The sequence below is a fragment of the Poecilia reticulata genome, chromosome 16, assembly GCF_904066995.2.
Source record: "Poecilia reticulata chromosome 16, P_reticulata-male-v2, whole genome shotgun sequence".
Taxonomy (NCBI): domain Eukaryota; kingdom Metazoa; phylum Chordata; class Actinopteri; order Cyprinodontiformes; family Poeciliidae; genus Poecilia; species Poecilia reticulata.
Genome location: NC_088845.1, coordinates 24,248,246 through 24,275,404, shown reverse-complemented (window position 1 = coordinate 24,275,404; position 27,159 = coordinate 24,248,246). Strand labels below are relative to the sequence as shown.

Genomic DNA, 27,159 nt, shown 5'->3' with positions numbered 1-27,159 from the left:
ATGAGCATTTAACTGAAATGAATAAATGGTCCTTGGCACCGCAGTGCCTCTTTGCAGCCTTCTGAAATGGCAAATCACCTCACACGGACAAAATAAATGTGATGAACAAGACGGACTGATTTAAAATACTGGGTTGTTCAGTTGTAATTTTCCTGATTGTGTTTATTCAAATAAAGAAAAAAAATGCTGGATTACTTTGGAAATTAGCTTTCAAGTTGAGGATATTTAAAGAGAAGTGCTAAATGCTTACAAGCAGTTGTAATCCAACTTGGGGTAGAAACTTTCTTGGGGTCCAAACTTTGTACAAATTCAAATTAGTTGGTCCAAGAGGATGAAAGTAAAGCTAGGCCACCTTCTCAGGTGTCATCATGCCCAAGTTTACATCCGAAATAAACAGTTAAATGTCTTCACCTAAATAAAATATGGTTTAGAAGTGTAACTAAAGAAATCTATGGAGTCTCCAGAGTAGTGCCTCTCAAGAACTTTTACAAGTAGGGATAAAATATTACAAAATCAATATGTATGACATTGTTGATATTTAGGACACACCCTAAATATTATCTTTAGCATGTGTCCACTTCTAAAATCAGATTAGCCAAGTTAGTCTTCTTATAGTTTATCTTTAATAAATTTGATAATCCGAATAAATGTCACATTAAATATGGAAAAAAGTAAAAAATTAAGGATCATGGTTTTTCATTTTTTCTATGTACTTTACAATAATCATATAACAGAACTCACTTAAAATCTCCACAACTATGTATCTTTGTCCTTTATATATATATATATATATACACAATTACCAATAGTAGGTGTCCAATTAGTTTAAACAATTTTCCTAATGTGGGAACAGCCAGCATGTGACAAATCAAGAATTCACAGAAGAAATCTTGCTAGTAGCTGGAGACGATTCTCTGTTGAGTTTTAACAAACATAACAAAAAGGGGACAAGAAAATAACTGCATGTTGCAGCCCCTGGCCTCTTGAGGCTGTGCAGGCTCCTTTTTGTAATGCAGGTTCTGCTGGGAGCACACCTTCCTGATTGGCTGCCTGAGGGCTGCAGGAGAACAGCTACTTCATTGGACCAGCAGAGGATTGTCAAGCCAATCAGACGTTGATGAGGCTCACCTGCACCATATAAAAGGCTCCAGGGGGGGCGGCAAGTAGGAAGAGGTTTTGTTAAGCTGTCCCCCACCTTTGATATTTGTAACTGCTGTGGGCAGTTTTGAAACATTTTGTTCTTGTTTGTTCGGCTAAAGCAGTTTGACTTTGTCGTAGTTTGCTTCTCAAGCCAGAAGCTTAACATTCTTGAATTTGTTAGTCCTTTTGTTTTAATTGGGTTAAACTGTATTGTGTTTTGGTTTTGTGAAACCATCTTTTTTTGTGATAAATCATTTTACATTCCACTTGTTGTCTCTGGACACATCTTTATGTTACACCCCCTGACCCCTTAGACCTCGGGGAGCGGCGGAGTCGTAACACAGCAGTACCTAAAGTGGAGTTGCTGAGATCATCAGGGTCAGGTGTGTTACTTCGGACACTGGACATGTCCCCTCGTCTTCGCTGCCGATGTCTCCTTCTGTACTGGAACTCTGCATATTCCTTTAAGCAAAACCAGGAAATGCCATTAACATTAGAACTAACCCCAGTAGCGTTTGTCGTTAATAACCAAAAACAATCTGTAAAACTGGCCACCTTGACTCATATGTTGAGTTTGATTGGCTTTACACGTGCCAGCCCTGTTCTCAAAGTGAGAAAAATACTCGAGTCCTTTCGTTCTCCAGAACAAGCCTGGAGTTACTGGATTCAGAACAAAAGTAGTGGAACAAAAATGTTTGGGAAGTTCTACTTGTGCAAAACCAACTCATCTCAGCATAACACCTCTATGATTTTTTGCCTGATTTCCAACTAGTGTTATTTTACAACTTGAAAAACATATTGAACACATCTCCAGATGGTCGATGGTTTGCATATAGCATACATGCACTGTAGGCACTTCTCTCTTTCTCAGAAACAAGAAGCAGCAGCAGCCGAACCGGAGGTTTATGGTTTGATATATGAAACGGTCATAAACTGAACATCCAACCTTACAATTCATGTACCATTTCTTTGACATTTGCTACAGATTCATTTCTAATGGGCAGAAAGTAATGTAGCACCCTACGTTCAATTAGCCAAAAAGCCATCTTCTAATACAGTATTTCTCTTTATTACAGAGAGAGAGACTATGCTGCCTATCATTATAGAAAGAAAATACAGTGCAAAGTGATACTAATTAAATGTACCACTCACTGGAGCATAAATGTTGCAGAATCAATTAAGCAAATCTCTTAATGCGAATGCACGATTTTTAATTGTGAGATAATCTATAAACATTTAACTGAGGAGTAATAATTGAACAATGCTAATACAAGGATAAAAGGACTGCGAGCCAATAATGGTGTAAACGAATTGCAGGTCTTTTATAAGAGTGATGCACCTAATTTATTAGATGAAAACTTAAAAAATAAAATAAAATGTATAACCCAGAACATCAAAGGATTTCCCATAAATATTACTGGGTGATTCAATAGCCAACAACACTTCTGATCATTAAGTATATGTGTGTGTTCAACAAAGTAATGAAAAAATAATGTTGATTTTCCTTCACAGTAAACTCAAGTTGACGTCAGTTTGGAGTTGAAGCTCCGAGTTTTGGAGCTGCTACATGGCCGAACGCTAAATAAATAAAAATTCCAATACATCTGCTATAACCCTCCCATAACTAGTTAGTGTTCTCATGAATAAGTTATACGTGCTGCATTTTTTAGATCTCAATATTTAAAACTTCAAAAAGCGATCAAGAGTATTTCTCAGTCAATCTTCTCATTCATTAGCAAAAGTCACAGAGTCACATTCATATATAATCAAAAAGACTGTCAGCCAAATTCTGGCTTTTATGTTTCCGCTTGTGCTAAAAATAGCCCCACTATGAAGCGATGTGCCGGCATTGTAAGAAGCATGGAGCGGGCCCATCTGTAGCTGTGCCTGTGAGGCAGTGTCAGCCAGCTTTGATTAGTTACCACGGTGTTCCAATTAGCTGCTGCGGCAGAGAAACGGCAGCTCTTAATCAGGGGACGGAAATTTTAAAAAGCATCTGGTGAGAATATTTACTTTGTGCTATTAGAAACACAAGCCCATACTAATCTGACAACAAGGTAGCCTCCAACCCTGTTTGTTATTTAGAAGCATGAGAGAACAAGGAGAGGAGGTGAGATGACCATCTGATCTGCATGTGCACTGGTAATTTGTTCTTTTGAAGAGGCGCAACGCTTCTCTGCCTCATTAAAACTGTTTCCCTGCTTTGTGTACTTGTGCTTCAAATGGCCTTCAGATTACTTTACTAAAAATGAAAATGATCATAACAACGATCTTAAAGAGTGATGGATAATAGTCTTGTAAAATCTCGTTCTGTTGCATTTACGGTGACGGATGCTTTGTGGGAAACTGAAGCGCCGTGGCAGGCGAGTCAGAGGTGACATTGTTACATGCCAAATTGGAGGGCATTTTTCTACCCTAACATCAACCTAAGTGATCCACACTTTTCAAAACCCGGCTCTCACGGAGAGAAGATTACAGTCCCCGTGCTGTGTAGAGATGCACGGCGAGAAGGAGTAAAATGTCTGAGCCTCCTCGTGGAAACACTCTGCTGTCAGTTTTACCGCGGAGAGGCTGAGATAAAACATGAAAGACGATGTTAATATAGCAACAAAGGATTTTCCCCCCCCCGTTATTTCTTTGGGAGCTGTTTGATACCAGCTTTCAGCAAAATAATCTCTGGTCGTGGGTCTTATTATTGTTTTATCTACGGACAACTGCAGAGGCAGATTTTCTGTTTATCATTATCCAGGAACACAAAATTTACACACATTATTTATATTGAACTAAAACATTATTACAGTTCTAATATTAGCATTTATGTTTTGATACATAAACACGTGCAACATAATAGTGTTTTGCATCACAGTTTAACTTCAGCCACCTACTTAAAAGAACTAATTAATAAATCAGTATTTAACTACTGAGATTTATAGTCTGACGGCTGAAACAATAGGTTGCCTTATTATATGTGCTTTCTATTTCAGGAATAATCTTAAATAGGCGACTATTAAATCTAGTAGAAGTTTTGGGGAAAAAAACACACATTGAAACTGAATCTATTTTAGAAAACAAATTATAATCATAAACTGTCTCAATTTGTTGTAAAAGGCTTACGTTGTCAAATTGTTTGCATGCTATATATTCCACTTTTATTTTTGTTATTGTTGCCCATTTGTCTCGTCTAGGTCATGATTGTGACAGAGGTCTTGATCTCAACGGGTTTTTTCTGGTTAAATTAAGGTTTAACAAAAATATAGGTCCCTGTTTAACCTCCACAGAGCCCTGTCCTCAATCCTATTAACACATAACCTATGATGAAATATTACTATGTTTCATAACCGAGGAAACAAACCAATTTAAGGGGACATTTTAATACAAGTCAGGGTAAATGTTTATATTTGAGCCAACATGTATGATTTTAGCTTTCAGTGGATTGGAGAAATGCACAATAATTTAAAACTAATTTTCAAAACTTCCCTAAGTTGTACATCATCAGTCCACCATGAAAAAACACTTTTGATAAATACATGGAGAACATAATTAATATAAAAATCATGTCCATATTGGCTGTATATAAACTTCTGACCAGAATGGTAGTAAAGGAGTAAATTTCTCTATCAAGTCTGAAAACAAAAATACTACGTGATCAGCACACATGAAAATTCAACATAAAAAAATCCTGGGATTTCATTTCATAGTTTAAGTAGATTTGCATAGACATGTGCATTTATGGCTTCTGTTGAGCATGCAGGAGAAATATATGGTTTTAACAAGCACCTGAGAAAAATTCTTGACATTTATTCTTTTGTCAGCTGACCTTTTTCACTGGCAGTGCAGCGGAGAGGGAAAAACTCTGAGGTATTGGTGATGGACACAGTTTAGACACAGGAGATCATTCTTTGTAAATACTGCTTCACTAAAACTGCTTTTTAGGTCATGTAATAGAACTAATCCATCATCCAAATCAATCTTTTTTTTAATATATATAAATTTAAAACTATACATAAAATAAACAACTTCCACAGGGAATGACAACCTTACATTGTACAGAAATGAAAACAAAATCTATTAATAAAAGACTACAGACAGAACAATACTTATGAGTCTGTGTGTTTACATACTGTCAATCTATAAAAAGTTCAGTAGTCTACAGCTCGAGTGAAAACCAAAATGTCCTGACCTAACTGTGTGGGTAAAGACGGTAAGACAATAATTGAAGCTGATAGTTTTATGACTCTAAGTGTTGACCACAAATATCTGTAACTAATGTGCTATTACCCAGAGACCTACACTCGGGTTTTTGCATGAGTGTAACACTTTCAATCATTGAAGAGCGCACAGGGGAACACTGTGCCATCTGGCTTGCTCCAGTGTGCAGAAAGCAATGGGGATCTTTGGACTGTCATGGTTTGTCAGTGCTGCTTCAAAGCACATGCTTTAAACTGGAATGGGAACAAGGTTTAGACGTTTGTTTTAATTTCATAAAAAGGTCTTGAGCTCCAGTAATCAACTAAATCAGCAATTTCTTAACCGTCATTAGCTGTGATTTTAATAGAGTAGTGGTACAAATACATTAAGCAAATTAAGCACCTTCCAATCAAAAATAATTTATACTAAGAAATCATAGGCATTGGAGTTAAGCATGTTGCTTTACCACTTCAAATCTAAAGTAAGAGCTTGATTACTAAAAAGCCTTAATGAGCAATATAACTTAGCTTGTGGCAGGTTAGGTCCGTTCATTTGGCATACGGAATTGCAACCATTGCCGCAAATCAGTGTGCAAAATTGAAAAGGATTAATTTGACTCAATATTTGGTGGGGTGTAATAATAAAGATATTATTATATTAATATTAATATATTAATAATATATTATTAATACATTATATTAATAATATATTTGGCTTGTTGGATGGACCGCAACTGTCTTCAACACTCACAATGGACATAGTTCATGAAAAGTGCTGGGCTAAGTGTGTTAAGTCAGTACTGTCCCACCCCTGACATTTTTAATTGAAGAATATTTTTCATTCACAAAGAAGTTTCTCACAGGAAACAAAATCTGCATCTCGAGAGATAAAACAATGTAAAAATGAACAGCAGTTTTGAATGAAAAAAAAAATGGTTTATACCCTTTTTAAATAACGTGTGTAAATCTTTTGGCATTGTAGCAACCAAATCATTCTAACAGATTAGCCAGCTTTCTGCCTGGTTACATAAGTCCTTTTTTGGGGGGGAGGGGGGACTTATTTGCTACAGACAGAGCTTCCCCAAGAACTACAGAAAGCACAGCCACTCTGAAAGTGACCTCTGAGCAAGCAGCTGAAGATAACCTGAACAACCCAGTAGCTGATAAGAAAAACAAGCTACCAAAGTGTTTGAGACATGAAACTGATCAGTTTAGAAGAGGCCTCCTCTTAAGATGAAATTGCCAGCAAACAAACACAGACCTAACACTTCAGTCGGTTCCAAAACACCATTCACCTGCCTTTCTTGCTATCAAGAAGACACTAAGGTTTGGAAAACCACAACACAATGCCAACTATCATTACCGAGGACAATTTCAAATAAATGTGAACATGTTAAAAAGATGGGCACGTCCCACCGGGAGGAGGCCTCGGGGAAGACCCAGGACACGCTGGAGGGACTATGTCTCTCGGCTGGCCTGGGAACGCCTTGGGGTTCCCCTGGAGGAGCTGGAAGAAGTGGCTGGGGAGAGGGAAGTCTGGGCCTCCCTTCTGGAGCTGCTGCCCCCGCGACCCAACCCCGGATAAGCGGAAATAAATGGATGGATGGATGTTAAAAAGATGTGATCAAGCTTTGAATGACAAAAAAATAAAATACCTGAACTGGGAAAAAATGTGTACTACACTTATTAAACCTTGTTACTTCATGCCCTTTCATTAGGGTCAAAGTAATCAATTTGCAGATCAGCCATTGACCTTTTCACATTACAACTCGAGTCGAAATGAAATATTGGCTAATATTTGCATCTTCGGCTAGAAGTTTTTACGGTCAAGCAACCAATAAAATTTACATTTTGTTGATTTGATTTGACGGTTTCCATAAAGTATGTTCAGCCATTTTCAAAGCAATAATGAATATGTTTAGACCAAAACATCACGTAAATATCTAAATTGATGGGAAAAAAAAAATGCTTACTCAAAATACAATGCATCAAACCAAGATGCATCACTTTTATCAATGGTGATTACTGATTGATAAAAGTGGCAGCTGATTCCTTGTCACTTTTCCTGTGCTGTACTTTTTGTTTTGTCTTGACATACATGACTTTGTTACAAGTGTTAAGATGTACTGAAATAATTAGAAGTCACTTCAAAAGGACAAAAGGACAGTTCTATGGTAAATTTCAATTATATGAATCAGTGAAATACACATTATTTGGCTGAATTTTTTGTATATTAAAATGAGTATATTCTTGAGCAGAGTAGGTATTTTAAACAAACACTCATTTACCTCAGGTGATGCAAAGCCTAAATATTCCCAGTCCCATGTTCCACCTGCAAAACTGCTGGGAAAAAGACAGAAAATGATATTAATAAAATAATTATGCAGAACATCATAAAAATACATATAAATCATTTAGCCTTTCTGTATTCTACCTGCGTCTGGGGGCTTCAGGAGAGTCATTTGGGGCCACTCCTCTTGCCACTGAGGCCAAAAACTCTTGTCTTTTTTGCTGTACAAGACATGCAGCACGGATGATCTTGTGACGTGGAGTTCGCAGGTAGGGCCTGTTGACCTTCTGAGCCAAGTCCTCAGTCACCATTTCCAAGTCGGTCTAAGACCAAAAAGATGGTGAGCTGGCTGAAAGACGGCTCCCCAGGAAAGTTAAATAAGTGTTTTTAGGAAATATACACAGACAAAGTTTAAAGTTCAATATATCTATGCGTCCCACGGTTACTCCAACAACACTCTAGTAAACGTGTTTTTGCTAAGCATAAAAAACTAAAACTGAAAAATTTTCAGTACCAGCAAGGTACTCAAAAATTAATTCAGAGCCAGCAGAGAAATGTAGGAAGCTAATTAAAACGTAAAACTTTATACTGTATTTATGTGTCTCTGACATTAAAAAATGTCTCCAACTGATTCAGGTTGCAAGAGAGCAAGACCTTCCCCAGATTTGAATAAGGCTGGAGAACAATGAAGATTCTCCGTTTTGTTTTTATGACTAACCTCTGTGCCATGAAACATGTTGGATTTGAAAAGGTTAGCAGTGTTTTGGAAAAGTCAAGAGTGAAGGTGGAAATCAACATTTTTTTAGAATAAACACAGAGACTTCAGTTTTACTAACACTTGCTGAATTAAGATGCAAAAGTTTAAAATGTTATATTTGTAATAATTTTGTATTTATTTTTTTAAACATTAAAATCCTGTTTTCAGAACCACTGATTCTGATTTTTAAAAATAACTAAGAAAACAAGAGAATAGCTAGAACAAGGGTTTTGAAGTTGTTGTAGCAGCTTCAAAACTTCCAAAGGAAAAAAAAAAATACTGTCACATTTAAGTTGGTATTTTAATTTATTAATCTTAGCACTATTGCAAACTAACTAGTTTGTCAGGAGTTTCACTACTTAACCTTGTTCCCTGCCATTACTCTATTCCAATGCTACATTTGACACATCAGATACTGGCGGTGTAGAAATATTCTTCTGCCGACCATTTAATCAGACATTTGTAGTACAAATAGTCAAATTGCAAAACTTTAGAAAAGCCCATTCTGTGTCGGTACTGGTATTCATACATCCAATAACAAAAAGATGAGATGTGCTGGTTTAACGGTGGTATGTGGGGAAGATCATGAGCTATAAATCTTTAGCCCCTCATCTGTATTGGCCCATGTAAGACAGACTTGCTGTGGAAGTTGGTATTTCTTTTCAATAAGATGCTCTGAAACCTGCATAAGCTCGTAGATCTCCTTCTTTGTGCTTTTGGGCTCTAGAAAGAACCCATAAGGATAAGAGCACTTTAGGATGCGGCGGGTCTTCAGCAGCTCTAGGACCGCATCTTCGATGAACGTAGTATCAGGGGGGCCTCCTTCCCCTACGCAAGACAAGTAGGGAGAGTCAGAAAACACAATTTAGCACGGCCTTTTAACCCCACCTACATTATTTCACCTTAGTTTGAGAAATCCGAGAAACAAAGCACCTATACAAAATCAATTCCAGGTTTTGTTCTTTTAAGTTACAGATGTGGTGTCAAGAGGTGCACTGCCCTTTATGTGTTATGAATTTCAATTCTCTTGCATTACGCTGACACTAATGGTCTAATTTGAATGCATTTCTTTCCCAAGAGGGCTCCGTAAGGAAAAAACTCTACATTTTATATGACAAAAACAGAGAAAAATGCAAGGAGGCACAATCTTTTATTGGAGTTCAGAATTCAAACCTTTATCCATATCTGGGGGGTGACTCTGAGGACGACATTATTTCATGCATCAGATTATAATAAAACTAAACTGCTTTGTATTAGAACAAAACCCACCTTTGCTAAACAGAAGCACTTTTATTGAGATTTGAGTTAAAATGTGTCTTGATGATTTCTAGAAACTGTGCTCAACTTATATTCTACATCTGAAATAAAAATGTTTGTCTTTTAGTTAATTGAGCAAATGTCACAGCTGTGTGGTAAAGTTTGACGCATTCAGTGGTGCTCACAGGAAATTTGGGTGCAATTATCTGCAAAGTAAATATAAGCAAACAGTGAAATAGTGGTAATAACCATCAGTCATTGCATCATTGGAATCTTCTTAATATGCAGCAGATGATATTTTGAGCTTTTCCTATTAACACATAGCATTGTGCAGTAAATCAGCAGGAAATGCTTCTGGCTACTTATGTTGTGTTCCATTAAGTTCTAGAGCTGGAATTTGGAAAATGGCAAAGTCCAAGTTAAAAAAATCATAAATTTCAGCTCTGTACTTTCAAACCTGTGCAGAAGCCCAGTACAGCCTGCTAAATACTACAAATGTACCTAATTAAGTGACTTCTCTAGGTATTTTTACTCTCATGTCCCAGCTTACAAATGTTTAATACCAAAGATGGCAACAAATTTGCAGATAAACGTGTAATAAATATTTACACTGTCATGGCAGACTGAACACTCACTTCCACTGAGGGCTCGACTGAGCTGTTCCATCTTCTCTTTGGCCGTTTTTAACAGGCGCTGTTCGAGCTACGAGGAAGACACAAGGTTGCATTGTTGCGTTAAACAGCATTGGGAACTTTGCCTCACCAAACAATGGACAGAGATGAAGTTAAACAGAGCAGTGCAAAGAGATGGCTTCTGTAATAAGATTGATTTATAGACTTGATATGCCAATCAACCATGAAAATATAAACCAGCCACTGTTTCCTGAAAAGTTCCTTCGTCTTTATGCTTTTAGGACAATAAAGGAAAGCTTCTACTGAAACATTTATTACAATGACCTGTGTACACTGATTGTTGACATGTTGTCAGATGTCAAATACAAAGGTTGCAGTTGGAAAAAAAAAAAAAAGAGAACAGTTAATTACTTCAGCTGTTACTTTATATAATTGCACATTATAACATTGCAGCTGGATTATACAAAAAGGTTCAACCTTTGTAGATTAGGACTTAAGAATGAATGCCTGTCTGAGAGATAAGTTTCCCCCCAAGGTTTCTTGGCCTGCACGCCTGTCAGTATAATATGCAAATGAAACAAAAGAGGGAGGCAAAGTTTACCTGATAGCTGTGCTCATGGTTCTTGAAGCGTGTGTAGTAGTGCATAAAACGATCAAGTTCCTGAAAGCTCTTGTGCTTCTTCTCTGCCTGCAAAGCCGTGACGAGACAGTCACAGTCAATAAACTCCTGAACATGTTGTTCTCCCTAACAGACAAAGTGTTAATACCCTGCATCCGAGGAGTCAAAGGAAGCCGTGCCAAAGTTGAAATCTGTACTGATGATTGGGAGGAATGCAAACTGAGACTAAGAATGAGCTTCTTTTCACCTGTGAGCAGGAGACTTTGTGACGGGAAACGTGTTTAATTTGTGTTTTCAATGACTTTACGCTCACACTATTAAGTAAAAAAGAAGAAGCACTCCTTTAAGTTTTTGATGAGGTATTGGATGATTAAATCAACAGGTTTTTTCTCCCAACAAAAGCTGCCCTTGACTACCCCTTAATGAATAAAATATGAGGTTCATGTGGTTTACTACATATTTGTTTCTGTTTCATAAATAAGAGGATTAAGAAAAACCCTGCCAGTGCATTACAATTACCTTATTGTCAATATAATTCAACAAAAACACTGCCTTTGCTGGCATAGTTTATTGAGTGCTTGGGCAAAATGTATGAACATCAATTGCACATATATTTGCCTTCTCATAATCCCCTTTCTAGTTCTTTTTACCATAACAGTGCAAGCAGTACCTTCTCTCCATTTTTTCATAAGAATCAAATTAAATACTGAGTTGTTCCACAGTTAATGCTTTCATGAGAAAAAAAACAAACAAAAAAAACCTAATAAACAGAGAAGAAGCTTGGCTGCCTGCGAAATATTTATTTTACATCATCGCAACAGGGGGCTACTCAAATAACAGCTGCCGTCACGCAACCGTGTCTGCTCCCTGTTGTCACACATGGCTGTGAAATCTTATTTAAGACAGTACATCTTACTGGGATGGAATCACTGCAAATAACGTACAACTCTTATATAACAGAATCCAATTCCAGTGTGGCTGCATGTACCTCCTCTGTCATTTCCTTCGACTGTTCCACCACCTGCTGGATGACTTCGTAACGGGTGCAGCGGTAGTAGCCGCCGGTTGACGAGCTGTGCTTCTTCCACTCCTCCAGGCAGATCCAGCAGAAGTCGTACTTACACTGGCGGAGCAGAAAAGCAATGTCTCGTTTACAGCATCTGCTGCAGTCAGATGCTACTCCTGAGACTAGAGAGCAAACTAATAATATTCACTTGCCCTACCCTGTGGTAAATTAGAAACTGAGATACAGATAATTGATTTAACTATTGATTTTTTTTCCCACCACTTTAAAACCTTGAAAATGAATTGAATTACAATCAGTTACAAAAGATAAGCTAATGGAAGAGTTTAAGTTGGAAAGTAAAATTATTTACTTGAACTAAGCTTCTCATTTATGTCTTAAAAACAGAGGATAAAGGAAACTATGTTTTGCATCATAACAGCAACTCTTAGGATGTCACAGTTCCTTGCAGTCTGCTGCCACCAGAAGGCACACCGACAACGTTAGCAACCAGTCCCATCGGCATTGCTGAATAACAAACGCATCAAGTGCTTGGATCTGCAGCGCGTTTGCATCTAAGTAATTTCTCTCCATGTCACAAGTGCTTCTATGGGTGACAAGCTAGCCGACACAAAGGGCTGACATCTGTGTTGTCCTGGTAACACTACACTTACATGACACTTCAGAAAAACCAATGCGAAAGCTAAGAAGCGGGGGGGAGCGGAAGGCGAAGGGGAGGGAAGTAAATGGAAGTACAGACACAAAAAAAAGAGGGTGTAAAATGGACAGACAAAAGGGGAGGAAAAAAAATGCAACAAAAGAACAGAAGGAAGAAGATGGCAGTTCCTTGGCAACACTATCTCCCATGTTTCCCAGCAGTGAGGTTAAAACCATTTTTTACGAGGTAATAACAGGTCAAGAGGCTCAGCCTCACATGGCCTTTCAGCTCGCGAAGGCAGCTCCATTTCACCAAAGTGAATCGCAAGTCTCTAGTCAGCCCCTTTAACCAGTGGAGGAAGCAACAGGACTGTCACATAGTAAAATAAGCAACATCCCGCCAGTATGACTGCAGTGTGCTTCTTTTTGGGAAACGTGCAACAGTGATAGCAGGAATTGTAGTTTGGACTCATCAGATAACATGCAGTCACAATTTCCCTTCATAAATCTAAACTTGAAACAAAAAAACCTTAAAAAGTTAAGACAAAAAACAAATCTTTAGATTTTCACCCTTTGTGCAATTTTCACAAGCTGTGTAAAGTACAAATGAAATCTAACACTTGGTTGAAGGCCATTCTTGTTACACAAATTAATTTGCAAAAGTAAGGGAAAAAAATTTATCTGTAAAAAAAAAACAAAAAAAAAAAAAAACAGGAAAATACACAGAATCTGGCTTACAGAGGGCCCGGAGAAATCCATCTAATTTTTAAACAGCTTTTATCTTTTAAACCTATGTTACAAAGTGAACACACTCCATCTCCTAAAAACTATAAAGTCATCTTTTAAAATAAAGACTCTTCAAATAAGAATCTAAAACCCTTATGTTCTAACACTTTAAATAAAGCACATATCTGTAGCAGTATTGTTATTTGGCTTGCTACATTAGTTGGCTTACTCCGTTTTCTCTGGAGTTTGCTTCTTTTAGGGAAACGGCAACAGTCTTCAGTCAGAGCTCTCTACAGATTTGTTGTAAGACTGACTGCAACCAGGGATCCTTTCTGCCCACAGAATCACCATCTATGATGACTTGTTGAAGAAACTTGGAATATTTAAGTAACAACATTATTTATCCCAAAGGGAAATTAAAAGCATTTCTGAACTGAATTATAGTCTTTATAATCACATATTTTACTTTTTACCATGCTGTCATGTTGTATTTTGGCTGAAGGATTTGAACATTTTGGTGAAGCTGATCCCAAAGCCTTTTTAAAAGGTGGAGGTCAGATGACTAACAGAACACGGTCCTCCTTCTAAAGGGCTTGTTGTGCAGCAGAGTTTGGACAGAGTTCACCGTCCTTCAGCCTGACAACACTGAAACCTTTCAGATAAGTTCCTGAAGGTAAAACACAGCACAACTTGACAGAGTAATAAACGTGTTGATTGAATATGCCTTGAAATGTGATTAAAAGCATCATCGGCTGGAACTGCATCAAAAACATCCCCAAACCATCATTTATCTTCAGCTAGATGTGTTGCCTTAGCAATAAGAATTTTTTTTGATCACCTGTCTGACAAACACTTTTCACCAGTTCTTCAGCCTTGACTACGTAGCAGACTATCGTTAGTCATTGCCAGAATGGATGGTCCTTCACTAGCCTCTTCCTGTTATTTGTGTAATTGGTTTCTTCCAAGAAGGATTTTCTGTGTAAACATGTAAACCTGAAGTCCTCTTCAGGCTGTTGATTCACAGTCAGCAGGTCGCCGTTTGTTATTAAGTTGAGCTGTGAGATGGGAAAGGTTAATAATTCACGTTGCTAGTTTTATTGTTTGTGTCTCCAAACTAGACGAGCCAGAATGGCACTAAGCAGAAGCTGAGCTGCATACAGATAAGACGTGTATAAATGAAGAAAAAAAAAAAAAAAGTATGAATCACTGACTCCTTCAGATACTACAACATTGCAGAATTATTACTTGACTTCTCAAGAGGATCAAAGGAAATGTAGTATTCCCACATCTTGCCCCTCTGGAACATCTCAACAGTTTCAGGGATGGAGTCTGTGTGTGCGAAAATGGATCAAGAGACTTCAAAAGATGTTCGACACTTCAGAATCATGACAGTGTGTTCAGCAGAGTCAAAAGTATTTATTTTGAAACTCCAAAGCTCATTTTTATGTAAGGTTTTGTTACAGCCTTTTTTTTTGACACTTCCAAATGTTAAAAAAGATAAATAATTTGCTCCGTAAGATTAAATAAACCTTCTCATGTCTTGAGAAGGTTGGAAATAATCGTATAATTGAAAAACAGCAAAAACTCAGAAAAATTTACCTGGATGGTTTAAATAAAACATCAAAGCAAAAAATTAATGTATTGGTATCGAACAACAATCCACTTAAGAGCTTAAAGGGAGCCTAAATTTGCAAAAATAGGAAGAAGTGTGTCAACATATGAGGTGTCAAATTGATTTAGTGGTAGCTTATGAATTATCTATTCAGACCAAGTTGTATTCTGAATCTAATCGCAAGATTTTGGAGATTTACATTGGCTCATTATCTTCTTCATGAGGCTTAGTCATTTATGATGTTCTTTTTTCAGTTTGAGTTGATAAAATACACAATTCTGCAAAATCCTGCAATGACTATATCAGATCTTCTTCCTTCTCCATCTCATCTGCATTTCCTACACTGTGTGACCTTTAGCATTTTGAACAATGTCATTTCTATTTGGTGTGAGCGTCTACTACCGTGAAACGCCAACTGGTTAAATGTTACATTAGCCTTCAAAATGCAAGTTCATAACAGTTGGTACATATTAGGCGACATATCACAAATGCACTCCAGTCATTTGCAATATGAATATTGGACCTACTTATAGTCAAGATGACATATTTGCAATTTACGGCACAACCTTACATCAATGAATTTTAAAAACAGGAATTAAATGCACATAATGATACCTAAAAGCGCAAATATTTACATACAAGCCCTTTAATATTCGGTTAAATGTCTCTAATCCAGTTGTACTCCAGGAGGTAGATGTTAATCAGCTTTTACCTGCTATATCCAGTTATATTCAAGTTTTGATTAAGTTTGGATCTTTATTAGGTTGGAAAGTATCAAATTGCTTTCAAATTTTCTCAAGCAGTCATGCTAAGATGAAATTATGAATAATTTATGTTTGATCCATTAATTGTGGCCATGTATAAATAAGAAAACAAAACACAGTATGAAGAACTTCTTAGATACCGTATTTTCCGCATTATAAGGCGCACTGGATCATAAGGCGCACCTTCAATGAATGGCCTAGTTTAAAACTTTTTTCATATATAAGGCGCACCGCATTATAAGGCGCATAGAATAGACGCTGCAGTGAGGGTTGCCGCCCATCCCGTATTGAACCTATACGGGACGCGATTTGTTACACATCCAAATATGGATGTGTAATAATAAAGTGGTCCCCGAGTACTTTATATAGTAGGCTGCCCCAGTCATTGTTTCACTCACGGTGTTGGTGTTGCGATATTGTACACATTTGAACAACTGCTTTCTGGACAACACAGACCAACCGACACGCTGCCGCCGCAGTCTCTGTCTCTCTTCCCCCGATACCCCAGGCTTTAAATGTATAGGAGCTGGTCCCTTGGTAGCCCTAGTCAAAGCACCCCGGATGAATATCTAAAGCCACTTTGTTGACTTAAAGAATGTCAACAAAACAGTCCAACTCGGGTCAGCGAGGAGAGCCTTCCGCAACTGGGCCGGGACGTGGCCGGAAGATGGTGACCCTTCTCCGTTCACGCACAGCATGTTTGTGGAGAATGTGGTGCTAAATGACCTGCAGACGACCTAATTATCAGGTCGGCAAGTAGATAGGTCAGTCAAACTTTATTAACAAACCAGCGTTCTGACAACTGTCCCAGCATGCACCGCGTGCTTCTTCTTCTACGGGCGAAAATGAAGTCGGCGGCTGCTTACCGTAGTTGCTACACCTGTTGTGGCTCAATATTGGTCCAAATATAAGGCGCACAGTCACTTTTGAGGAAATTGAAGGTTTTTAGGTTCGCCTTATAGTGCGGAGAATACTATACTTGTAAAACTCAAAAGGAAAACAGGACTCATGTTCAGTAGATGCTGTTTTATGTCACATTGGTAAGAAGTTTGTGGAAACCAACTTTTGTAGCGTACCTTAGCACACTGCATGTGATTGCAGCCCTCGTTTTTCTGTATTGGAGACTTGCAGGTGGGGCAGGGTTTAGAATTGGAGAGCAACCATAAGCAATTCGCTGCATCCTCATAAGCTTCACTTACGCCAGCCACTGCAACAGGAGTAGGGGAGAGGAGGAGTAAACACAACAAATAAAAACGTAATGAGATCAAATAAGAATGACTATTACACCAGCATCAATACAAACTACTACGCTGAATGGGAACTTGCCCTGCCTGAGCAATGTGTGCTGCTCAGGTATTTCACAGACATCTCCCAGGACACCAATGCACCCACTCTCAACACGTACACACATTTGAACAGTGTAATTGGCCATTAACAAAGCATCTCTGATCTGTCATTTGAAATGCCAGCATGAAAGAGAATCAGGGGAAATCGAACAGGAGATGGCACCAAAACAAAATAATTGCCATTATTTTTCTCCCGTCACATCAACAAAACTGGCACTCAGGAGCAACTTGGGTCATCTTAAATCATCTGTTACATTGCTTACAGTCCAATTACTGCTCTTGGACATTGCACCAATTTCCCAATACAAGGGTTAATCTTTTTAATTTATAATTTGTCACGAAAATGGTGCAATTTAATTTGTTTACCAAATTGCTTGTAATTACTATGAAGAAGTACCAGGCAATTTATTCCCAAATCTATCACTATTCCGCAGACAAATAAACGATCTAAGCGATAACACACCAACTATTCTGTAATAATAATGTACTACCCAGTAATCTAATAGGTTTCCCAGAACAGAAATTAATTGGGAAAAGCTAAAAAAACATATTAATAGACTACACACACTCTAGTTCTTGTGTACAACCATTTCAAATTTAGTAAGAGAACAAATAACCCACATGTGACTTTGTCAGAATTGTGTATGAGCTGTTAAAACTGAAACAACGCAACACGCCTGGAAACTAATGGAAGTACAAAAACAGCTATAAATACTCACATTCTTCAGGTTTCATTTCAGTGACCTTCTGAAGCCACAGCTTCCATGTGTCACAGTCACAGGGTTCATGTGCCTCTCCTCGACACTCCCTAATAAAGTACATATAAATATAAAGTAGGAAGAGCACGGTTTACTTTCTGAATAAACATGAATAAAATCTAAAATAAGGCACTCAAACAAGAAAGGTCTTTAAAAAAAGTTATTCCGCAAAAGCCTTGGTTCACCTTCAGACGGCTAAATCTGCATTTCATCTCTACACTCTCCTTGTTATGGAAATGGCTAAAGCTGAACCCATGTTAGATCCGTTTCCCCTAACAAATGCTGTGTCAATTAAACTCCTGAGGGTACCCACCAGCCACTTTCAAGAACGCTATAATGAAGCGAGGTGCACTAAGCTATTATCATTATAAGTAGGTAGGATTAATCATGGTGGGCTAGAGGTTAGATCAGTGGGCAAGAAGGTAAATGCAAGGGCAGTGATGAATATGAAAAACAGAACAGACTCCAAACTTTCAAAAAGAATTAGCAATTAATGAGCTTATCTTAAGGTTTTCTTCAGTTCACAGAGAGCCATCTTCTCAACAAGAGAAAAACAATGTAAAACAAGCGCTCTTAAAACAGAAAACAAACTTTTCTTTCACCAGTATTATATCTCAGCTAATTTTGAAAAGCCAAAACAGTCAAATAAACTAAAGTCTGCCAATTTTATGAGCAGCATAAACCTAAAGCAGCACTGTTCATCTTACTGACCAGCAGAAGAGGTGGCCCTTGCCGCAGTCTACTGCCGGGGCCCGAAGCAGGGGAAAGCTTAGAGGGTCTGCATTGGAGGTTCCAGGGGCCTGAGCGTTTAGTCGTACTGCTCTCTCACATCCTGCAACAGGACACCAGTGTATCGCTGGATTGTTTTCCACAAACGCCTTCAAAAAGGGAGAAAAAAAAGATTTAAATTAGTCAGCAGTTCAACAAAACATTGGTGGTTTAGCTGATGGGGTTAGTGAGAATGAAACGACTGTACAAGCTTACAGATTAAAACAGACTCTGAAATGCTGCCATATTTCGGGAGCTCAAAGTCCTAATCTTGGCCTATGAATGACTATCACTAATGAAGAAATTTCTCATCTATTCTGTGTTGTATAGAAGATCTTAGCCGTTTTTAATTAAGGACAGACAGGTATTGATTCAAATACACATGTTGACAGGTGAGGACAGAGTTATTATTGTTGATTTGTGAGAGCTACTTCTTAAGAAATATATATATATATATATATATATATATATATATATATATATAAAAGCTTGTTTCTGAGAAAAAAACCCTTACCTCTAGAAATCAATGTGGAAGTACAAATACAGTCTCAAACTAACAACAGTTTCCAAGATTCTGACCTGAACTCTGAGGTTTTCTCCTCAAGAGTTCATCTGCATGAATAACAGAGATGCTTATTAAACTAAATGTACCTTTATGTCAAACTGCAAGTATCGCCTGTCCATCTCTCTGGAGACCACGCTTTCGATGACTTCTACTGGCACCAGCTGGTAACAATCATAGGCTGGACAGAAAATATTGTGCGCTTCTCCCTCTTGGATCTTTAGATTGAGAAACCTTTCAAAAGGACACAGGTTTTACAGACATCAATGATTTATGTAAACACTAATGAAAACTTCACTGCCATCATAACTTCAACAAAATATCCCCTTCAATTTTTTAAGATAGACATTTTAATTTAAAGCCTCAAAACAAATTTTGACACAAATGCAATTTCTCCATATATTTTGTAATATATGAAGCAACCAGAAGTTACTTATTCGCATAATAATCAGATTAAACACTGACGGGGGAGCAAAACTAGGCTTCACCCTTCAGAGTTTACATTGAACACATAAGAAATGCTCAACCTTTGTGATGAAACTCATAAATGAGAAAAATATCTGAAGTATTTTTGCATCTTTATATTTTATTAGATTTTTTTTTTTATGAAATAAAAATGAATATTTATCCTGAAAAAACATCCATAGAAACACTGCAGTTCATAGCAGGATTTTCCCTCTTATGCTGCTCTGCAACAGTAGACTAGATTAAACAAGGTGATTTAGAATAAATGAATCAGCGACTAATGCGTCAGTATTATTGGCATGTTATAATTAACATACTCATTTCATCAAAATAATTACTGTTAATTAAAGTACAAAGAAAACTGTACAGTGTTCCCTGGAACACATCCTTGATTAATTTGCGTGCCGGTTGTTTTTCCGTCCACCGTTCTCTTCCTGTCTGATACCACAGCACAGCTTTTATTTATCCATGTTAGCCTTCACATTGGTGTTTGTAGGAGACCCATACTTAAAGCAAATCCAGATTTTTGGATTTCTGTTACTTACCCTTCCCAGCATGCTCTGCAGAAATCATGGCCACAGGACATGTCAACAGGTTCCTCAAAGAAGGAGATGGAAGACATGCAGATACCACACTGAGAGACAAAACATTAAGATAGAAAGATGACTACAAGGCCACAATGAAACTTCGAAGTCTTAGCATAGAATACATGCACCGGTTTGTCACTGTTTTTGATTTGGGTTTTTTGTTTGTTTCGTTTTGAGTGTTTTATTCAAGCCTAAACACCAAGAATATTCTTTCTGAGAAAACGTTCCAAAATATTTAGATGTGTAAATAGACTTCATTATCCTCTGGAATATAAACGGACAGGAAAGCGGTGACTAATCAGACGTGTCCGTAGGTGCGAGCCCCCACAATAACAAAGGTCGGTTTATGAAAGATAACGCTGCTAAGATTATGACCTCTCAAAATCAACGGGCATCACAGATGATCGTTCTGTTAGCAGATGTATTTTCTCACACCCACGAACAAAACAAATGGGGCCAGAGAGACAGGAGCTGTTATACTGGAGGACTGGCCCGCACAAAAAGACAAAGAGGAGACAGTGTAGTTCAACAATAAAACTATTGATTTAGGATGGAGAACATGATAAAAATCAACTTGCAGACTTAAATGAGTCCTTGAGTGCACTTGGCACAGTGCATTTACGCTCATGAAGAGCCAAGCGTGCAGACAGTGCGAGTCAAATAGAACAATTACTCACCAGACAATTAATAAATTACATTTGTAAGCTATAGTAATTATACACCGTGGTTCATTTTTAAGGCAAACTTGGACTGCCAATGAGTGTCCCAGCCAACTATGTATAAATATATCCAGTCTCTTGATTTATAGCAACACTAAACTTTAAATTTCCACAGCTATCAATTTTAACTGTAGCATAAGGCAGCCTTTCATCACCTTTATCTTTATATTTATATTATGAGCACAGACGTCTTGGTCATTCATCAATAAGAACCCAAATCTTGCCCTTTTAACATTTTCCGGAAAGTATGTCAGTATTTACTCGATTCTCAACTTTTTTAAACCAAAATCAACAAAACCGTTTTTGTCTCTTGGAGAATAACGAGGATGGGTTCTGTTAGTGTTTATTATTGTGGGTCAGACAACTGGCAAGCACACCGATTACTACAAACAAACTAACTAATACTAACAAATAATGACTCCTAAACGAATGTAGATGTGCGAGAGCTAATACGATCGACTGGGAAAAAATAATGTGTTTGGAACCATGCAGACGTCATCCAAAATCAGCCAGATGTTACACTGAGCTAGTATGCTCAGAGCCATTTGTCAAACTGCTCGGCAAAGCCTTATGCTCTCTCCGGACTGCCATTTTTCAATTTCACATCTCCACTACATCTACAGCTGATTTTATCTGAATTAAAATAAAAAGAAAAAAAATACCAAACAACCTTCTTTTCAACCCCCTTCTTTGAAGGAAGTGCAAGTCAACTTATTCTCCAGATTTTTTGGAGCAAATCCTTACTCATCCCCATGGAGTCGGCTGAAGACAGACAGAGAACTACTTCAAGAGGAAAGGTAACAGAAGCCTCCGTAAGCACTGTAATGCATTTACATCACAGTGCATACTGAAGAGAAACCTTATTCCAACCTGAATGTTCTGTATTAAACGGATCAGCACCACACAAACCTCTAAACTGGAAGAAAAAGTAAAAAAAAAAAAAAACGTTGCAAATTTCTCACCAGAGAGGAATCGTCATCTCCCGCTAAGAGGCTGATTTGGTCTGGGGAAGTGATGGAGGAGCGGGTGGTGCGAGGCGTCCGGGGCGACGGCAGTGTGTCCCAAGCGTTGTAGCCACTAGGGGGTGGGTTGGGCATCTGCACCCCTGAACGTTGGCAGCATTCCTCGGCGTTGCTCATCCAGGCTTCCAGAAGCTTCTCTCGGTCCCAATCTGACAAAAACATGGAGATGAACTAATCAGGCTTTTTTCCTTTTGGTTCTGACCTCCCAATTCAGACTTTTACAATTAATTTTTTCTCATTCTGAAGGCAGCAACATACAAAAGAGAAAAACTGAGGGTCCTTTGTTGCTGTGGTAGTTTTTAATCCAACTGACAATGAAAAAAAAAAAAGTCCAATTTCCATATATTTATTCATTTATGCATCAAGGGTATCCAAGTACAAGCTGATGGTAGCAGCATTTACTGATCAAAAATGGATTTAAGAAATGATGCATTTAATATATAGTGAAAAATGTTCCCAACTTTTTCAGCATTTTACCTACACATCACAAATTACAGTTGGCTAAGGGAAAAGTGTCAGGATTCATGTTTCTCTAAAAAACAAGCAAGTAAAGTAAGCAAGAGAAGTATTAAAGAGTATAAATGATCTTAAGCAATTGTAAGGACAGCATAAACAAGGAGATTTAGATCCATAAATAAATAAATCCAAAATTCTTCACAATTGCATCATTTTCTACAAATAAAATGGCCATAATGAAGTAGAACAAGATTACAGAATAAGTGTTTTGAAAAAATGTTACAATGCAAAAAAGCTAAATTAGGTTGGCCCAGTAAAAACAAATTGGTTTTATGAAGAAGTTTGCATTTTATTAAAAAAAAAGTCATCTTAAAACTTTCATTTTAGCCCATTTGCTAGGGCAATGCTAAATTAAAGTTGACATAATTTTGTGTTTTCAGTAGACAGAAACTTGCTGCCACCTGGTTTTGTGTTTTAGAACAGCTCGCCAACTTACAGAAACCAATTTGAGAGGCTTTGAGGATAAACTGGGAGTGACTTGCAGACCGTGCCTCAGTCCAAATATTCTCCCCTCTTAAAATAAGGAACATGACCGGGTCAACTGCAATTAGGACGCTATCAGCCTCGAGACACGCTTCAGCAGCAATCAAATGCCTCCGACTCCAAATGGCCTCATTTAGATAATGAATGTCGCAACAATCCCCCCCATTTCCATTCAATTAAAACCAATCAGTGAGCATAACCCTATCTTCCTGCCTTCAGCTATTAAATATGAGTCTGAAATTAAAAGTTTTGTTTCACATTTAGAAAATGTAAATTATTAGAAGCACAGAAAGACTGACAAGCAGGCAAGCAGCAGGAAACATGATAAGTCAACTAAAAAGGCTGATAATGAAACAGAAGTCAGTAAGTGTGGGAATCTGTGAAAGTTTCTAAAAGCGGCAGACGATAAGCCTTTCTTTTAGACATTAACGAAAATCCTGAAGCGTTTCATCCTCTTCCGACCGACAGGCGGTATTTCCCATGACATAGGCGAGTAAATATAGCACTGCTTGATTTCCTCTAAGCTCCCACAGGCATGTCCTGCATGTAGCATCTGCGGCTCAACAGACAGCTACTGCATTTAAACCAGGTTCAATTTTTTAAAAAAGACGACAGTTTTGAAAAGTTTCAAATTGAATGATGTTTTAAACATTACAAGCTTTTTAGAAGTTGTACCAAATGGCAGATGTTAAGTGAATCCACTTTGAGAATTGGTGTCTAAAGGTTGCAAATTAAATCTGAGCTCTAACACACTGACTCAGTAGTTAGTCCAAATCGACTTGATAAGGGAATCAGTGAACTAGTTCAGAGATTCTGATGAAAAAAAAAGCCAAAAAGTTTTGAAAATCCTCCTTTTCTTTGTAATTATGTAAAAGTAGGATAATTTAGTTGGAAACAAATCTTAGAAAATATGTGTACATTAATATTCAAGAAATTACAATATGAGGCTTGTGCATTTTGAAAACAACTTTTAAACATATCTAAATTAAACATACTTCTCAGTATGTCTATATATCTGTATTGACATATAGTTTTATCGGTGTGATACAATATTCTCAACTTAAATATTGTGTTGTCATCTGTAAGTAAGAAACAAATGCTGTGTTTCTAACTGATCTTTGTTCATTTAGTGAATGGAGTTACTGAAATTAATGAACTTTTCAATAATGTTCTAATTAACTAAAGTCTGCAGATACATCAACACAAATGCATCTAATTAAGAAATTTAGAAATAAACAATAAATCATACATTTTCACCAATATTTCCCAAACCTGTAAGACTTTCAGAAAGTCAGGTGCTGTTTGAATAAATTTGTAATCTGCAATGAAGTTTTTTTCACAAATCTATTAAAAACAGACATTTAAATGTTTCTGGTCAGAGTTTGCTCAACAAGGCTTGTGTTGTTATTGAAAATAATCTGACTAGAGTGAGAAACATCAGATGTTGCAATCTTGCTGCTACTATGATGTCATGAGAGTGTACAGGTTGCTCTCAGGGATTCAAATAATTCTGCTTTGTATCAAAGAGTGCTGATAGTTTACATAGGGCCATAATTCAAAGCCCATATCCACAAACCCACAAAGGAATGGTTCAAATGAAGAGACAACTGGCTTGCCAAAGCCCAGATTCAAATTACACCAACATATTATGTTAACCAGATTTTTTTAATAAGCAAAATAACAAAAATATCCACCTTGGGCAGGATTTTTCCAGAGTTGAGCATTTGAGTCAGAGATCAATTGATCTCGTTTTTCTGATTTTTGTTGAAGAACTGAAAAATAGGCTGGAGGCGGGAAACAACAGATAGTCGGCATGAGTTACGTTATGGGTTCCCAGCTGGTAAGAATCTGGTCCATGAACTTACTGCAGCTGAGCAAATACCTTAACTTAGGAACATCAGTCTACAGTGTAAAAGTTGTTGCTGAAAGTAGAAAAGTGTTTTTTTCAGTATTAGTGACTGGTTTAAAATGACGTTAAGAGTATGAGAAACGATATGAAGTTGACAGGAAGAACTAGAGGGATGACCACTGCAACAGAGAGAACTTCAGGGGATAACAGGAAGGCTGAACCCAGAGTTGGTCTGTTCTCATCTTTTTGAGAATTCAGCCTATGTCATAGAACAGGAATGCTTAGAAAATCCCTAAATTAAGATAGGATTCTACATGAATACTCAGAGACAAATAATACAATTCTGTCTTATTGCAAACCTTCACAAAGGCTACTTCTCTCAAATATGCATAGTGTGATACACTTTTGCTCCTTAAGTACCCATTTAACTGAATACAAGCTCATGTTCAATAAAATATAATTATTTTTGTAGTTTAGACATGCAATTTATTTACATATATAAGTTACTTGTTCAGATCCATTGCTCCATGAATGTAAAGGACAGAGATCTCAGATATGTGCCAGTGTTTGTGTCTCACGGTACCATGGGCACGTAGCAAAGCTTCTGCAGTGAAGAGAGGGGCTTGCAGCATGTCCGCTGTCTCCACTATGAGCATGTCCTTCAGCCTCCGCAGGTCCTGGGGCCGCAGGCCCTCATACAACTGAAAAGGAAAAATGGTCAGAGACAAGAGAAGAATTACCAAGTTCACGGATGGGAAGGGATAGATGTTGAAGGTGGTTAGAAGGTTAAAACAGCAACTTTGACTGCAGCCAAATAAAAACCAAGAGACTTAGTTTGTGGGTGACAAAAGCAGATGACAATGCAGATGAAAGTTCCACAAAAATACTGAGAAAAAGAGAGAAAGAACAGAGCAGTCTCTGTAAATGATTACAGGGACGTGACATTGACACAATAAGACAGAAGATACAGATCACAAACTTTAGTGCAGACTAATTTCTGTCGATTTGTCTAAACAAGGGATCTCACACAGAAATATGGCAGTAATTACTATATATAGTATTGGACGTTTGTCTTATCTAGCAGCAGGGTTCATGGGTGCACTAATGTAACTGAAATAGTAGATAATATAAGAAAATGTTTTAAATGGCTAGGTCTAAATAAATAGTAATTTTACACCACCAACAAACAAAGTGACACCAACTGTGTGGGTTTAGCAAGTGGAAGGTATCCAGTATGTGTTAACTTATAAAAAGAGCTGTGTCTGAGAGAGCAAGAGCAAAAAGCTGACACTTTTTTTTAGTGCTTTGTTAGACTCTCAGCACTACAGACAAAGCTACACTAAACAATGGTCCAGGCAATGTTGCAAATCAAATCAGGCAGCGACAAACAAAATGAATCGTTTGAGGGTTTTATTCTGTACCTCTCTTCGATCGAGGGCTGCATACTCTGCTTCTATACCCTCTGCCTCAGGGGCCAGAGAGAAGACCATCTGCGACTCCAGGCTCAGGGCCAAATCCTTGTGGTGCTGCTTCTCGGCACAGTCACATGGAGTCTCGCGGTTTTCGTTCTCCACAAACAGGTCTGCTCCTCTCTGCAGCAGTAACTGAGCAAGCGACAAGAAAAGAAAAAAAATGGCTTGAATTGTAGGAGATGACTGAAAACACTTAAACCACAACAAGCGATGCAAATTGTTATAATTTTACACGTCTTACACAGCCTCTGTGGGAAGCTCTGCGTCTGCACTCGAGCTCCTAAAACTGGGCAATCAGTTCAGTTTGGTCAGGAAATTGGGATTGTTGGTGATATGGGATCTTGACCAATCAACTGCAATCCAATCATCCAATAAAATTAAATGCAATAGTATTTTTAGAAGGCTTTATATTACACCCAATTTTCATATATTATTCTTCCCAAGGGCCAGATTTTGGCCCTTGAAATTATTTTATTCAGCCCCTGATAAGTCAAGAAAGGTCAAAATTTGGCCAACAAAACAGAAAACAATTGATGACCAAAAAATCTTGGATCTTTAACAATATATAAATTTAATTTAAAAAAATTGTGTTTGTCGAGGAAGTAAAAGCAACAAAAAAAAGGAGGAAAAAAAAATCACAATAAACACATTTTTGCCTTTTTAATGTAATGAACTTTGTGGAACTTTTTTAATTTTCCAGTTTTGGCCTGCAGTGCAAAACATTTGAACACCACTAGATGACAGAAAGTTACTTCAACTCAAAGCCCATCCCAAATGTCCCCATGACATACAAATGTAGGTATGCAAAAAGCTTCTGGGATTGTAAGTGGTGAAATGATCAGCACTTATAACACAAACAGATCTTTTGTGATTAAGGTTAGATTAATTAAGCAATAATGGTTTTTGGTGATTCTACAAAACAATCATACGTGGCACAACTTTCTACATTGTGCTGGAAACATTCCCTC

The 27,159-nt window shown here is 37.6% G+C and overlaps 1 protein-coding gene across 10 annotated transcripts in view; it reads right to left on the bottom strand.

Annotated features, from left to right (window-relative positions):
* LOC103478353 (ankyrin repeat and IBR domain-containing protein 1) overlaps nt 1-27,159 on the bottom strand; it is a 37,671-nt gene that overhangs the window by 3,650 nt on the left and 6,862 nt on the right. For 9 of the 10 annotated variants that reach the window (XM_081617070.1, XM_081617067.1, XM_081617071.1 and 6 more), the window contains 15 exons: nt 26,141-26,323; nt 25,303-25,420; nt 21,812-22,020; nt 20,089-20,177; nt 19,168-19,312; nt 18,460-18,626; nt 17,710-17,798; nt 16,721-16,851; nt 11,871-12,005; nt 10,865-10,951; nt 10,267-10,333; nt 9,057-9,202; nt 7,762-7,940; nt 7,616-7,670; nt 1,491-1,602 (listed from right to left, as the gene is read on the bottom strand). In XM_081617070.1, the coding sequence (XP_081473196.1) occupies nt 1,491-1,602; nt 7,616-7,670; nt 7,762-7,940; nt 9,057-9,202; nt 10,267-10,333; nt 10,865-10,951; nt 11,871-12,005; nt 16,721-16,851; nt 17,710-17,798; nt 18,460-18,626; nt 19,168-19,312; nt 20,089-20,177; nt 21,812-22,020; nt 25,303-25,420; nt 26,141-26,323 (1,912 nt within the window). The remainder of the gene's footprint in view (nt 1-1,490; nt 1,603-7,615; nt 7,671-7,761; nt 7,941-9,056; nt 9,203-10,266; nt 10,334-10,864; nt 10,952-11,870; nt 12,006-16,720; nt 16,852-17,709; nt 17,799-18,459; nt 18,627-19,167; nt 19,313-20,088; nt 20,178-21,811; nt 22,021-25,302; nt 25,421-26,140; nt 26,324-27,159) is intronic. The other variant, XM_081617072.1, reaches the window with a different exon arrangement.